Source organism: Mytilus galloprovincialis, chromosome 5 (genome assembly GCF_965363235.1).
Source record: "Mytilus galloprovincialis chromosome 5, xbMytGall1.hap1.1, whole genome shotgun sequence".
Classification (NCBI taxonomy): Eukaryota; Metazoa; Mollusca; class Bivalvia; order Mytilida; family Mytilidae; genus Mytilus; species Mytilus galloprovincialis.
The window spans coordinates 11,472,958-11,486,319 of NC_134842.1; the positions used below are offsets into that span (position 1 = coordinate 11,472,958).

General features: G+C 33.7%; 1 protein-coding gene across 1 annotated transcript in view; it reads right to left on the reverse strand.

Moving 5' to 3' along the window:
• Window positions 1–11,253: 11,253 nt before the first annotated feature.
• The window catches only part of LOC143075139 (uncharacterized), a 44,961-nt gene continuing 42,852 nt past the window's right edge, over window positions 11,254–13,362 (reverse strand). The window contains exon 9 of the mRNA XM_076250457.1: window positions 11,254–12,725. Within this exon, the coding sequence (XP_076106572.1) occupies window positions 12,576–12,725 (150 nt within the window). The 3' untranslated portion in view covers window positions 11,254–12,575. The remainder of the gene's footprint in view (window positions 12,726–13,362) is intronic.

Consider the following 13,362-nt stretch of genomic DNA (forward strand, 5'->3'; position numbering starts at 1 on the left):
ACCAAACTATATGTTGTGATAATACAGTCAAAATATCCAACTATATGTTGTGATATAGTCAAAGTATATCTATTATCCGCAAGTATGACTTAGAAATAGCTTCATTGGGGCACATCAAATACAGTTATACAGTGGAGAATACACTGCCAAACATACTGACACATATTAAACATTCTGTGTCCACACTGGTTATCTTTAAATAGAACTAAGCTCGTTTCTCCACAAAATCAAAACAAAAACAAGGTAAATATGCATAGATGATAAAATTAATAAAACTCTTTAATACAAAGATAATAAAAGTCGGAGGATGAATTACTGATGGTAGTGTCTTTAAATCTGCCTTTAAATTCGGGGACTTCAAAATATATCAAGTAATCAAAGTTTGTATTTTTTTGTCAATATAACATTACCGTACATGTACGACATCCCGATTTTAGTATTTGAGATTGGATGAAAGATATACGTTAATGAGGCAGCAAGCAAACGGTTAGAACATATCTGGGTTCTTTATTGAAAAAGCAATATTTACACAGAAAAAGAATCCCTTGTAATTTATATTTTTCTCTTAAATTATATTGAAAGGTAACGAAAAGTCAGGTGAGCCTGGAAAAGGGAAACTGTATACTGAAAGGTAAAGTAAAAATCGGATGTGTCTTGCCAATCGAAAATAACAGTTGTTATCTAATAATTTGTTTCTATGTATGTTGTATTGTCGTTTATTTAAAGTTGCATTTTAGTGCTTCTGTTGTTTCGTTGATTTCCTAATAGTTGATGTGTTTCCCTCGTTTTTTGTTTGTAACCCGGATTTCTGTATCCTGAAAGATAAACAAGAAGTCAGATGTGTCTTGAGAAGGGAAACTGTATACTGAAAGGTTTACAATGAGTTAGATGTGTATCAAAAAGGGTAAATGAATACCGAAAGGTTAATAAGACATCGGGAGTGTTTTGAGAAGGGACACTGTAAACTAAAAGTTAACTATAAGTCAGATGTGTCTTGAGAAGGGAAACTATATACTACAAGGTTGAACAGAAGTCAGATGTGCTTTGAAAAGGGAAACTGTATAAGAAGTCAGGTGTGTCATAAGAAGGGAAATTGTATACTAAAAGGTTAACAAGAAATCGGGTGTTTTGAGAAGGGACACTGAATACTGAAAGTTTAACATGAAGTTATTTTTGTCTTGTGAAGAAACAATGTATAATGTTTGTCTTGAGAGGGAAAGATTAATAAGAAGTCGGATGTCTCATAAAAAAATACACTGTACACCAGAAGGTTAACAAGAAATCAGGTGTGTCTTTGGAATGAAATTGTCGACTGAAAGGTAAACAATAAGTCAGATGTGTCTTCAGAAAGGACACTGTATAATAAAAGGTTGTCAAGAAGTTAGATGAGCCTTGAGAAAGGAAAAGAATCCTGAAAGGTTAACAAGTCATGTGTGTCTTTAGAAAAGACACTTTATGCTGAACTAAGATGTCTTTTGAGAAAAGAACATAAATCATGAAAGGTTACCAAGAAGTCAGGTGTGTCTTGAGAGGGGAAATTGTATACTGAAAAGTGAACATGAAGTCACGTGTGTCTTGAAAAGGAACACTGTATACTAAAATCAGGTTAACAAGAATCGGTGGAAAACTAATCAGGAAAGTTAACAAGAAGTAAGATGTGTCTTGAGTAGGCAAGCTGTATATTGAAAGGTTAACAAGAATTCAGATGCCTTTAGAAGGGACACTGTCTAATGAAAGGTTAACAAGAAGTCAGATGAGTCTTGAGAAGGGAAACTGTTTACTGAAAGGTTAACAAGAAGTCAGGTGTGTCCTAAAAAGGGCAACTGTATACAGAAAAGTTAACAAGAAATCAGATGTGTCTTGAGAAGGGAAACTGTATACTGAAAGGTTAACAAGTCAACTTAGGCAATATCCTTCATCATAAATTAGTTCAATCGAAAATACTTCCTTATGTCAATGATCATTTCTTATACCTATACCTATTATATCTAGTCCGTCGTGAAGCTTGGTGAATATAATGAATATTTTAAACTCTACTCCTCGACGTAGACGCAGTCATGGTCACCGTCATTATACATCACCTACTATGCATGATGTCTCTATTAATGACTTGCTGCCATTTATACAAAAACTGTTAGGTATTCATCACATTCGCATGAAACTTTATTCATTACCCCTTTCAAAACTTCATTCTCTGTTCAATTTATGTTTAGAAACCACTGTTACTAACCCTCATTCAAACCAATACAAACTTACAGCTATAATTTCGGATATTGCAAGTCAGAGACCTTTTCAAACCAGTCCTCATTGGAAAAGATGAATAAGAGAAAAGATCTGTTCTTAATCTTTCCATTGCCAACAAAGGTATCGATGGCGTCAACTTAAAATTGATCGTCCTGAAGATCATAAAAAAACATTTTATTAAAATAAAGTATGTCAATAAAGGTTTTGATTTTGTTAATATTGCTGGTATTTTTAACGACCATTCTGTTAAAGAACAAATTCCTGGATATTTTGATAATACTGAGCTCCCTCTTATTTGTTATATTTACAAGAAATCTACCCTGAAATTTGTGTTTAATTATAGCCAATTGTGTAAAGATGTTAATATCAGTGAAAATACACCTACTTCATGTAATTGCAGTAATTCCGAATACATTTATGGACCCATTTCCCGTGTTATAACAGGAGATCTTAACATCGTTCAAGACCGAGAGTTGAAATCATTCCTCAGTAAAAGACCTAAATATCGTCCCCCTTCAACTATTAATTGGAATGAGTGTCGTGATATCATCCACGACTCACTCCTTACTTACTGTTTGAAATGGATAAAACGGGAAAAAGCTGACAAAAAATCTTTGGACTCTTTTTTTAATTCAGTAATAAACATTGTTGATATACGTATTCAACATTTTAAAGAACATTTTACTTTTAACAATAACCACAATAAACCTATTTCTCGTATCAAACATTATTAAAAGAACTATCCAAGGAATTTGTTTTTGTCCCGGCCTATAAAGCTGCTAAAAATATTATTATTGTTTGACGTAAATTTTACATTGAGGTTCTACAAAAAGAAATCACAAATTCACCAACATTCTAACTGACTCCATTTTAAGAAAACGACATCTGTAACAAACATAAACTTTTAGCTACCGCTTTAAAAGCAGAACCAAAAACAATGAAAGTCCCAACTATGTATTGGCTTCCGAAACTACACAAAACACCTTAAAAATATAGATTTATTTCGTCTTCAAGCCATTGTTCTACTATTAAATTATCTATTCTTCTTACCAGTACACTTGGAACAATCAAAAACCTGATAATATATTGTTCAAATAAGGCCTTCGAATATAGTGGAATTAATTACTTTTGGGGTGTCAAAAACTCGTTGGAAGTACTTGATAAATTGCATGCTTATATTAGTGATTTTGAATCTGTTCAAAGTTTTGATTTTTCTACCCTATATACCACATTGCCTCGCATTCTCATTAAGAAAAATTTCACAAACCTAATTAAATGGGCATTTGAAAAGTCAGAATGTGAATATATATGTACAAACTCTTTTGGGTCATTTTTTAGTAGCAATAAACAAAATCAAAGCGCGAAAGCGCTGTAAAGGCAGTTAATTACAGGTTGTGTGTATTTCTGGTCCAGTTATATCATTATCTTCCATAGATCAGAGGTGGTTTGTAGTATTTCAGATGTAGAGTTTTCTTGTACCTAGTTCACCTATATCCATAGTCTTCTGTTTACAGTATATTTTCTGTACCTCGCCATGAAATGCATTTTTAAGACATATAAGAACTTTTCCTTTTTAATATAAATAGACTATTTTTAATTATTGATTATATACGCATCTTCAATAACTCCCATCCTATGAAAAATAGTTCACTCAGATTGACTAGTCTCCGTACTGTGTGTATTGCAAGAACATCAAGTAACATAATGGTAAATGTACATAGTAACATGTCAACTCTTTTGATGACCATACTTTTTCTACATACCCGCCATCTGTCACTATTTGCGGGGGATTTCCCCCATGGAGGCTCCCAAGTGGAAATTTTGTAAGAACAATTTTGTCCACTATTTTAAAGAAAACAATCAATTTAACAATGACTATGAGCTCGTTAAGCACGAAGAAACCAAAAAACAAATTAGAATATATTTGAAGGCCCCCTTGAACATGTTGAAGGTTTTGTAGGACTATAAGAACCATCTTTCACGTAAAACCCCCATGGGAATTTTGAAAAGTTGGCAGGTATGTTTCTAAATCAAGCAAACCTATTTTTGCAGTATAAACATGATAAAGTAATCTACCGGTATGGATGAAAAAGGAGTTTTTAATTAAGGAAACAATGACATCTGGTGGCCATGATAGCTGTCTCATTAGCATTTTAACCACTTCCCATATTTGCTATTAAGACAATAGAAGAAAATTATTCAACGCAAAAACAAAGCTTACAAAGTATATACATTGTACCACATCTCCTCATTTTTATATGCATTACAATAACATGAACAATTGTAATTCAAATCTATATAGCAAAGTAAAATGAATTGCACCACTTTCATTTATGCATCCTTTGGGAAAATACAAGTTCTAAAATGACACAATATATATTTATTTATATAAAAATAAAATTTAGTATTCGACTCTTAACAGGTATAAAAAATGCACAGCTGTGTCATGATTTGCGAAATCTGTGCTGAAAACATAGGCATTGATGGTGTTTGAGTTATTCCATCTGTGAAGCTCAACATGAGCTCGACAGTTGGTGGTGGACAGTTATAAATCCTTTCTGCAGGATGAATGACTTTTCAGGAAAACCAATTTCACAAATCAAAACTTTCCTCTAGATTTCTCCTACAATTTTCATCCAGTTTTATAAATTAGTTCTTTTGGTTGAACGGGACACCGTCCTGATTTTTAATTTTGCAAACCATTCAGTCTCTTGCTTGCAAATGGTGCATGAAAATAGGATGGGAATGGCAGTAGACAAGTCTCTTTAAAGTGGGTTTGTGCCCTGAAAAAAGTTTCATAACATTAGCCTTTTTTGAAACTTGTGAAAGACTTGTGCAACACACATACCTATATAAGAATCCGGGTCCGTTCGCCCTGATTCATGTTCGCCCTAGTACCTGTTCGCCTTGATACCTGTTCGCCCAGGGTCCGTTCGCCCTACTTTTTTTTTAATTGTTGTCCAGATGCATAATGTTAATTGTTTGAACAGAATATGTTAAAGTTTGTTGAAAATGCCCCCCAGCATAGATTTGTTGGATGTCGCGTAAGGAAAGATGAACCTCATGACTTGAAAGTCAGGCCTTAAAGCACTGCCTTTAAAACTATGTCAATTGGACATGCTTTGATACTATATCTGCCCTTGAATTTTTGTTCGCTTTGAAGATTCCGTTTATCGTCAGGTTATCGGAATTCCAATGGGGACTAACTGTGCACCACTCATTGCGGACCTGTTTTTGTATTGCTATGAGTTACAATTTATGACAAAAATCAGCAAAGACCCATCGAAACAACATCTGATACACAAATTTAATAATACTTTTAGATATTTGGATGATATTTTAGCTCTCAATAATGACGACTTCAGTATGTATACTAAAGAAATTTATCCTGTTGAACTTACTTTAAATAAAGCTAATACTAACAATGACCACTGCCCTGTCCTCGATCGTGATATATATATCATTAACGGAAAGCTTAATACTAAAATTTATGATAAAAGAGATGATTTCTCATTTCCTATCGTTAATTATCCATTTTTAGATGGTGACGCTCCACGGTGTTTATGTATATCAACTTGTACGATTCGCTCGTGTATGTAACAATGTTTTAGATATTAACGAAAGAAATTTATGTATTACTGAAAAAATATTACACCAGGGTTTTCGATATCACAAACTAGTCAAAACATTTACTAAATTTTATCATCGGTATAAGGACATCATTCGTAAATATAGCTCAACATGCAGACTTCTTATACGTTAAGGTATTTCATATCCAATATTTTATGGAAATATTCTTTATAAAGCACAAATGTCAGTATTCACCTCAGAAGCTAACAAAAACTTTAAATAAACTTATTAAGAAGGGATATAGTTACGATACTGTTGTCAGGTCATTAAAGATTGCATATTTTGGCGTTAATATTGATTCACTTATATGGTCTTTGCATCGGAACTAAACACATTTATAAATGATAAACCAATTGTTGGCATGACACGGGTTATGTTCTTCTCATATATGTTATGATGGTATGATACTAAACCCTTCACATGGAGGATTGTGCCTAATATTCATATGATGAAGACATAATTTTTCAATCAGTTTAATTGAAATCCGGAGCTGGCATGTCAGTTAACTGCTAGTAGTCTGATGTTATTTATGTATTATTGTCACTTAGTTTATTTTCTTTGGTTACATCTTCTGACATCAGACTCGGACTTCTCTTGAACAGAATTTTAATGTGCGTATTGTTATGCGTTTACTTTTCTGCATTGGCTAGAGGTATAGGGGGAGGGTTGAGATCTCACAAACTTGTTTAACCCCGCCGCATGTTTGCGCCTGTCCCAAGTCATGAGCCTCTGGCCTTTGTTAGTCTTGTATTATTTTTACTTTTAGTTTCTTGTGTACAATTTGGAGTTTAGTATGGTGTTCATTATCACTGAACCAGTATATATTTGTTTAGGGGCCAGCTGAAGGACGCCTCCGGTGCGAGAATTTCTCGTTGCATTGAAGACCTGTTGGTGACCTTCTGCTGTTGTCTGCTCTATGGTAGAGTTGCTGTCTCTTTGGTACATTCCCCATTTCCATTCTCAATTTTATTAGGTAATATCCTTCATCATAAATAATACCTCTTTATTTCAAATATCAGTCTGTACCAATCATTTCTTATACCTATACCAAACCTATTGCAAATAAAATTTTCAATTACAAACACGTTTTGCAGGATCTCAATATTGACAACTTCAAGTCTAAACCTCCTGATTGCACTTGTGCTAGTTCCCAATTCACATATAATCCGGCTAACCACGTTAATATCGGTGACCTCAGCATTGTCAATAACACTTCCCTGCGAAATGTGTTATCGAAAGGTCCAAAATATCGTGCGCCTAAATCCATCAATTGGAAATACAACTTCAAAATTTTGATGGATTCAGTCGAGGCTTATGCCAGGAAATGGGCTAAGCGCGAGAAGGAAGACGTAGACACTTTTCCGAATGGATTAAGGCGGTGAGGTCGTTGATACAAATCAGAATTAAGAAACTGAATTGGTCTATCAATGTCCATGCTACGTCAATCTTTAAGATCAAAATGTTGCAAAACACTTATCCTACCTCCATGACAAATATGTTGTTGTCCCCGCAGATAAAGTCCCAAACAACATCGTTTTTGTGTGTAAAACTCATTACATTAACTGCTTGATAAACGAACTAGGTATTGACAACTCACTTGGAAATCCTGGATAGTCATAGGTCTGTTCTGTTCCTTTGGAATTTCAACCATCACTGTATTTGGATACCTAAACTACATAAGTGTCCTTACACACAACGGTATATTGCTTGGTCTTCCAAGTGCTCCACGAAACCTCTTTCTAAAATATTAACATCTATTTTATCAGCAATCAAAGACAAGCTTCAAAGTTATTGTGAAACTGCCTATTCTAGAGGTGGCGTAAACCAGACGTGGATACTTAAAAACTCTAAAGATCTTTAGAGTACATACAATCTAACTCTCTTCCATCTTGCAATTGTATTAAAACATTTGACTTTTCTACACTTTACACAAGTATTCCACATTCCAAACTAAAAGACAAATTGAAAGAGTTGGTATTGCTTTGTTTCATAAAAAAGAATGACCAACGTAGATACAAGTATCTTGTATTAGGGCGGGATAAATTCTACTTTGTAAAGGATCACTCTGATTCAAACAAAAAATTCTCTGAAACTGACATTATCAAGATGCTTGATTTCTTGATTGACAACATATTTGTTACGTTCGGAGGACGTGTTTTTCAACAGACTGTCGGCATTCCAATGGGAACCAATTGTGTCCCTCTTCTTGCCGACTTTTTTCTTTATTATTATGAAGCTGATTTCATACAGAAACTTCTAAGGAGAAATATAAGAAATTAGCAATGTCCTTTTTATCTCACCTGGCCCAAAGGGCCAAGTGAGCTCTTCTCATCACTTTGAGTCCGTCGTCCGTCGTCGACCGTCGTCGTCCGTCGTTAGCTTTTACAAAAATCTTCTCCTCTGAAACTACTTGGGCAAATTCCATCCCACACTTGGCCACAATCATTATTGGGGTATTTAGTTTGAAAAATGTGTGCAGTGACCCGGCCAACCAACCAAAATGGCCGCCATGGCTAAAAATAGAACATAGGGGTAAAATGTAGATTTTGGCTTATAACTCTGAAACCAAGAGCATTTAGAGCAAATCTGACGGTATAAAATTGTTTATCAGGTCAAGATTTATCTGCCCTGAAATTTTCAGATGAATCGGACAACCCGTTGTTGGGTTGCTGCCCCTGAATTGGTAATTTGAAGAAAATTTTGCTGTTTTTGGTTATTATCTTGAATAGTATTATAGATAGAGATAAACTGTAATCAGCAATAATGTTCAGCAAAGTAAGATTTACAAATAAGTCAACATGACCGAAATGGTAAGTTGACCCCTTTAGAAGTTATTGCCCTTTATAGTCAATTTTTAACCATTTTTCGTAAATCTTAGTAATCTATTACAAAAATCTTCTCCTCTGAAACTACTGAGCCAAATTAATCCAAACTTGGCCACAATCATCTTTGTGGTATCTAGTTTAAAAAATGTGTGGCGTGACCTTGCCAACCAACCAAGATGGCCGCCATGGCTAACAATAGAACATAGGGGTGAAATGTAGATTTTGGCTTATATCTCTGAAACCAAAGCATTTAGAGCAAATCTGACAAGGAGTGAAATTGTTCATCAAATGAAAATCTATCTGCCCTGAAACTTTCAAATGAATTGGACAACCTGTTGTTGGGTTGCTGCCCCGAAATAAGTAATTTGAAGGAAATTTTGCAGATTTTGGTTATTATCGTGAATATTATTATAGAAAGAGATAAAATGTAAACAGCAATAATGTTCAGCAAAGTAAGATCTACAACTAAGTCAACATGACCAAATTTATCAGTTGACCCCTTAAGGAGTTATTGCCCTTTATAGTCAATTTTGACCAATTTTTCAAAAATTTTTGTAATCTTTTATTAAAATCTTCTCCTCTGAAAATACTGGGCCAAATTTAACCAAACTTGACCACAATCATTATTGGGGTATCTAGTTTAAAAAAAAGTGTGCAGTGACCCGGCCAACCAACCAAGATGGCCACCATGGCTAAAAATAGAACATAAAGGTGAAATGTAGATTTTGGCTTATATCTCTGAAACCAAAGCATTTAGAGCAAATCTGACAGGGGTAAAATTGTTTATCAGGTCAAGATCTATCTGCCCTGAAATTTTCAGACAAATCGGACAGCCCGTTGTTGGGTTGCTGCCCTCGAATTAGTAATTTTAAGGAAATTTTGCAGATTTTGGTTATTATCTTGAATATTATTATAGATAGAGATAAACTGTAAACAGCAATAAGGTTCAGCAAAATAAGATCTACAAATAAGTCAACATGACCAAAATTGTCAATTGACCCCTTAAGAAGTTATTGCCCTTTATAGTCAATTGTTAACAATTTTCATAAATTTTTGTTAATTTTTGTAAATTTTAGGGAAATATTTTCCCCTGTAATTACTGGGTCAAGTTCATTATAGATAGAGATAATTGTAGCAACAAGAATGTTCAGTAAAGAAAGATCTACAAACACATCACCATCACCAAAACACAATTTTGTCATGAATTTATCTGTGTCCATTGTTAATATGCACATAAACCAAGGTGAGCGACACAGGCTCTTGAGAGCCTCTAGTTAACTCTACTTTCCGATATATACAAGGTAGATGATGTTCTTTCACTAAATAATTCAATTTCGTGACTATGTTGAACGTATCTATCCCATCGAACTAGAGATAAAGGATACATCAGATACAGTTAAGTCGGTCTCATATCTTGACTAACATCTAGAAATTGACAATGAGGGTCGGTTGAAAACAAAACTTTATGAAAAAAGAGATGATTTCAGCTTTCCAATTGTGAACTTTCCATTTCTTAATAGCAACATTCCAGCAGCACCTGCATACGTGCTTGCATTTCCTATCATGACTTTCTTGATAAAGGGTTGCTGCTCACAAGGAAGCTATTAAACCAAGAGTTCCAATTAGTGATGTTGAAATCATCCCTTCGTAAATTTTGCGGGCGCCATCACGAGTTGGTTGACCGTTATGGAATAACCGTTTCCCAAATGATATTGGATATGTTCCTTAGGTCGTAACTTTAATCCCCTTCCCGTTTATGAATGTGACCTATCCAATAAGACTATTTACCGGATTTGTAATAATATGTGCAACACGACGGGTGCCACATGTGGAGCAGGATTTGCTTACCCTTCCAGAGCACCTGAGATCACCCCTAGTTTTTGGTGGGGTTCGTGTTGCTTATTCTTTAGTTTTTTATGTCATGTCATGTGTACTATTGTTTTTCTGTTTGTCTTTTTCATTTTTAGCCATGGCGTTGTCAGTTTATTTTCGATTTATGAGTTTGACTGTCCCTCTGGTATCTTTCCTCCCTCTTTTTTAACAAGAACCGGTGTGTCTTGAGAAGGAAAACTATACAGAAAAGTTAACAAGAAGTAAGATGTGTCTTGAGAAGGGAAACTGTATTCTTAAAGGTTAACAAAGATTGAGATGTGTTTGAAGAATGGAAACTGCTGACTCAGAAGTTAACTTGAAGTTGAGTGTTTTGACTTCAAGTTCACCTTTTAGATACTTTTATAATATATGATTAAATTCTTTACTAAATATCTAAATTTCTATATTTTTCAGTTATTTACACAGAGCACATACCTTTGATGTAGAGACATAAGCTTTTTTTAAATTACCTAAACTATTTCTGGTAATTAAGAGTATGTAGTGTCAATTGAACATTCCTTGTTCACATAAAATTGACATAGATTTGGATATGGTTCATATCTTTTAAACTTTCTTCAAAGTCCATTTTAAAATGAGTTACTCTGATTTCTTAATTACATAACTGAAATTTTAATAAATCAACATATATCTATTGTATTATTTATTATTAAAATGTTATTCTCAAATATAAAATTATATAAATAATTAACAATTTTAATCTTTAACAATTAAAGCACCATAACAGTATAATATTCTTTAATATCATAATATCTTACATGAAAACTCAATACTGAACATGTGTAATAAAATAAATCTGAATGAACACAACCTCAAATTATTTAATTATCAGCATTCAATGTATATGTTTGCCATACTGGAAAATGTGAAGTGTAAATCTCAGTTTGCATCATAATATAAAATAAATGGGGTATGTGTCCATGGGACACAGTTGATGCCCCCGATTGCATATCATATAAAGTTATAAAGGGACAAAACTGAAGAACATTAATCAAAGTGCTTGTAAGCACCGAAGGGTAAAGATTGTTTTAAATTTTTCAGTTAACATTGCATTGTATAAAGCATTGGTTATAGTTGATTCAACTACAATTATAGACAAAGGAAGATAACTCCAATTTAAAAAAAATACTTTTAACAATAACAGCATTGATATTTTTAGAACAGATATTAGATTCCTATTTTTCCATTTGTATAGTAGTATAACTCGAAAATGGTTGAAGTGACTGACACCATCAAAATTCAAACTTATGTGTTATGTGGTAATAAGCATTTTATAAGTTTCATAACATTTGGTTGCAGCAAACTAAAGTTAGAGAACTGAAACCAAACTTTGGGACGTAAATCTGTTCGTTCATACATACACTCAGATGGACAAGGCTAAAACTTAATGGCCCCTCCACTACGGCACGGGCATAACAAAGATGTGGTATGATTGCCAATGAAACAACTCTTCACAAAAGAGCCTGCTGTCATTTGCATAATGCTGTCAAATGCTGGTCATGTAAATCTCAAGGTTGAATCATCCACCAGCCACTCCTCTAAACCCAAAACCAAAACCAAACCAAACCCACCACAAACACCCAATATTTCAAAAGGATCATTCTGTTTTTCATTCCTTCTGATACAAATTATTTTTTTTTGTCAAGAATTTAACATGCTATTGATCAAATCAAGCTCCCTACAAAGGATGAATGACAGCTGTCTTTATATTTGTGACAAAATATATAGGAAAACATTATTCTGCAAATATAAAATATGTAAATTTTTATAAAATAAATGCTGAAATAATAACAGAATATATAATCAGTCTGTAAGGTCTTCACATAGAACATTATTCTTTAACATAAAATATGTAAAATGGAATAAAATAAATGCTCTAAAAGTATATCTTGGCTAATAACAGTATATTAATAAATGAAAAGGATTTCAATACAATTAGTCAAACCAATAATCTTTTATCTTTGACAGTCCCTAGGGAACACATCTTTAACTTTTACCATACCATGGTAGTTGGTTGATGTCTACATTACCACCACACAATATAACACCTATATTCTTTATACTGGAGTCCATGTTCCGTAGTTTGTCTGACATTGCTGCAGCTACTGCAGCCCCAGAAGCTGCTTCTATAACCAACTGTAATAGAGATTAAAGATGATTGAAGTACTGTGGATTCTTGATGGATACAAATGTGACATTTTTTGTGAATTGAGATAAAAATTGTAATTTTGTGGCTATTTTTAAAATGTTTAACCAAAGTCTGCATAAAGCTAATAAAAAATTGACACTTTGTGAACATCAATTGTGTCATTGGCTCATGTCTGTCATATTTGTATTTCAAAAATTTTTATGCCCCACCTACAATAGTAGAGGGGCATTATGTTTTCTGGTCTCTGCCTCCGTCCGTCCATCCGTTTGTCTGTCCGTCCGTCCGTTTGCTTCAGGTTAAAGTTTTTGGTCAAGGTAGTTTTTGAGAAGATGAAGTCCAATCAACTTGAAACTTAGTACACATGTTCTTCATGATATGATCTTTCTAATTTTAATTCCAAATTATAGTTTTGACCCCAATTTCATGGTCCATTGAACATAGAAAATGATGGTGCAAAGTTTAGGTTAAAGTTTTTGGTCAAGGTAGTTTTTGATGGAGTAAAGTTACATCAACTTGAAACTTAGTACACATCTTCCTTATGATATGATCTTTCTAATTTTAATTCCAAATTAAAGTTTTGACCCCAATTTCATGGTCCACTGAACATAGAAAATGATAGCGAGT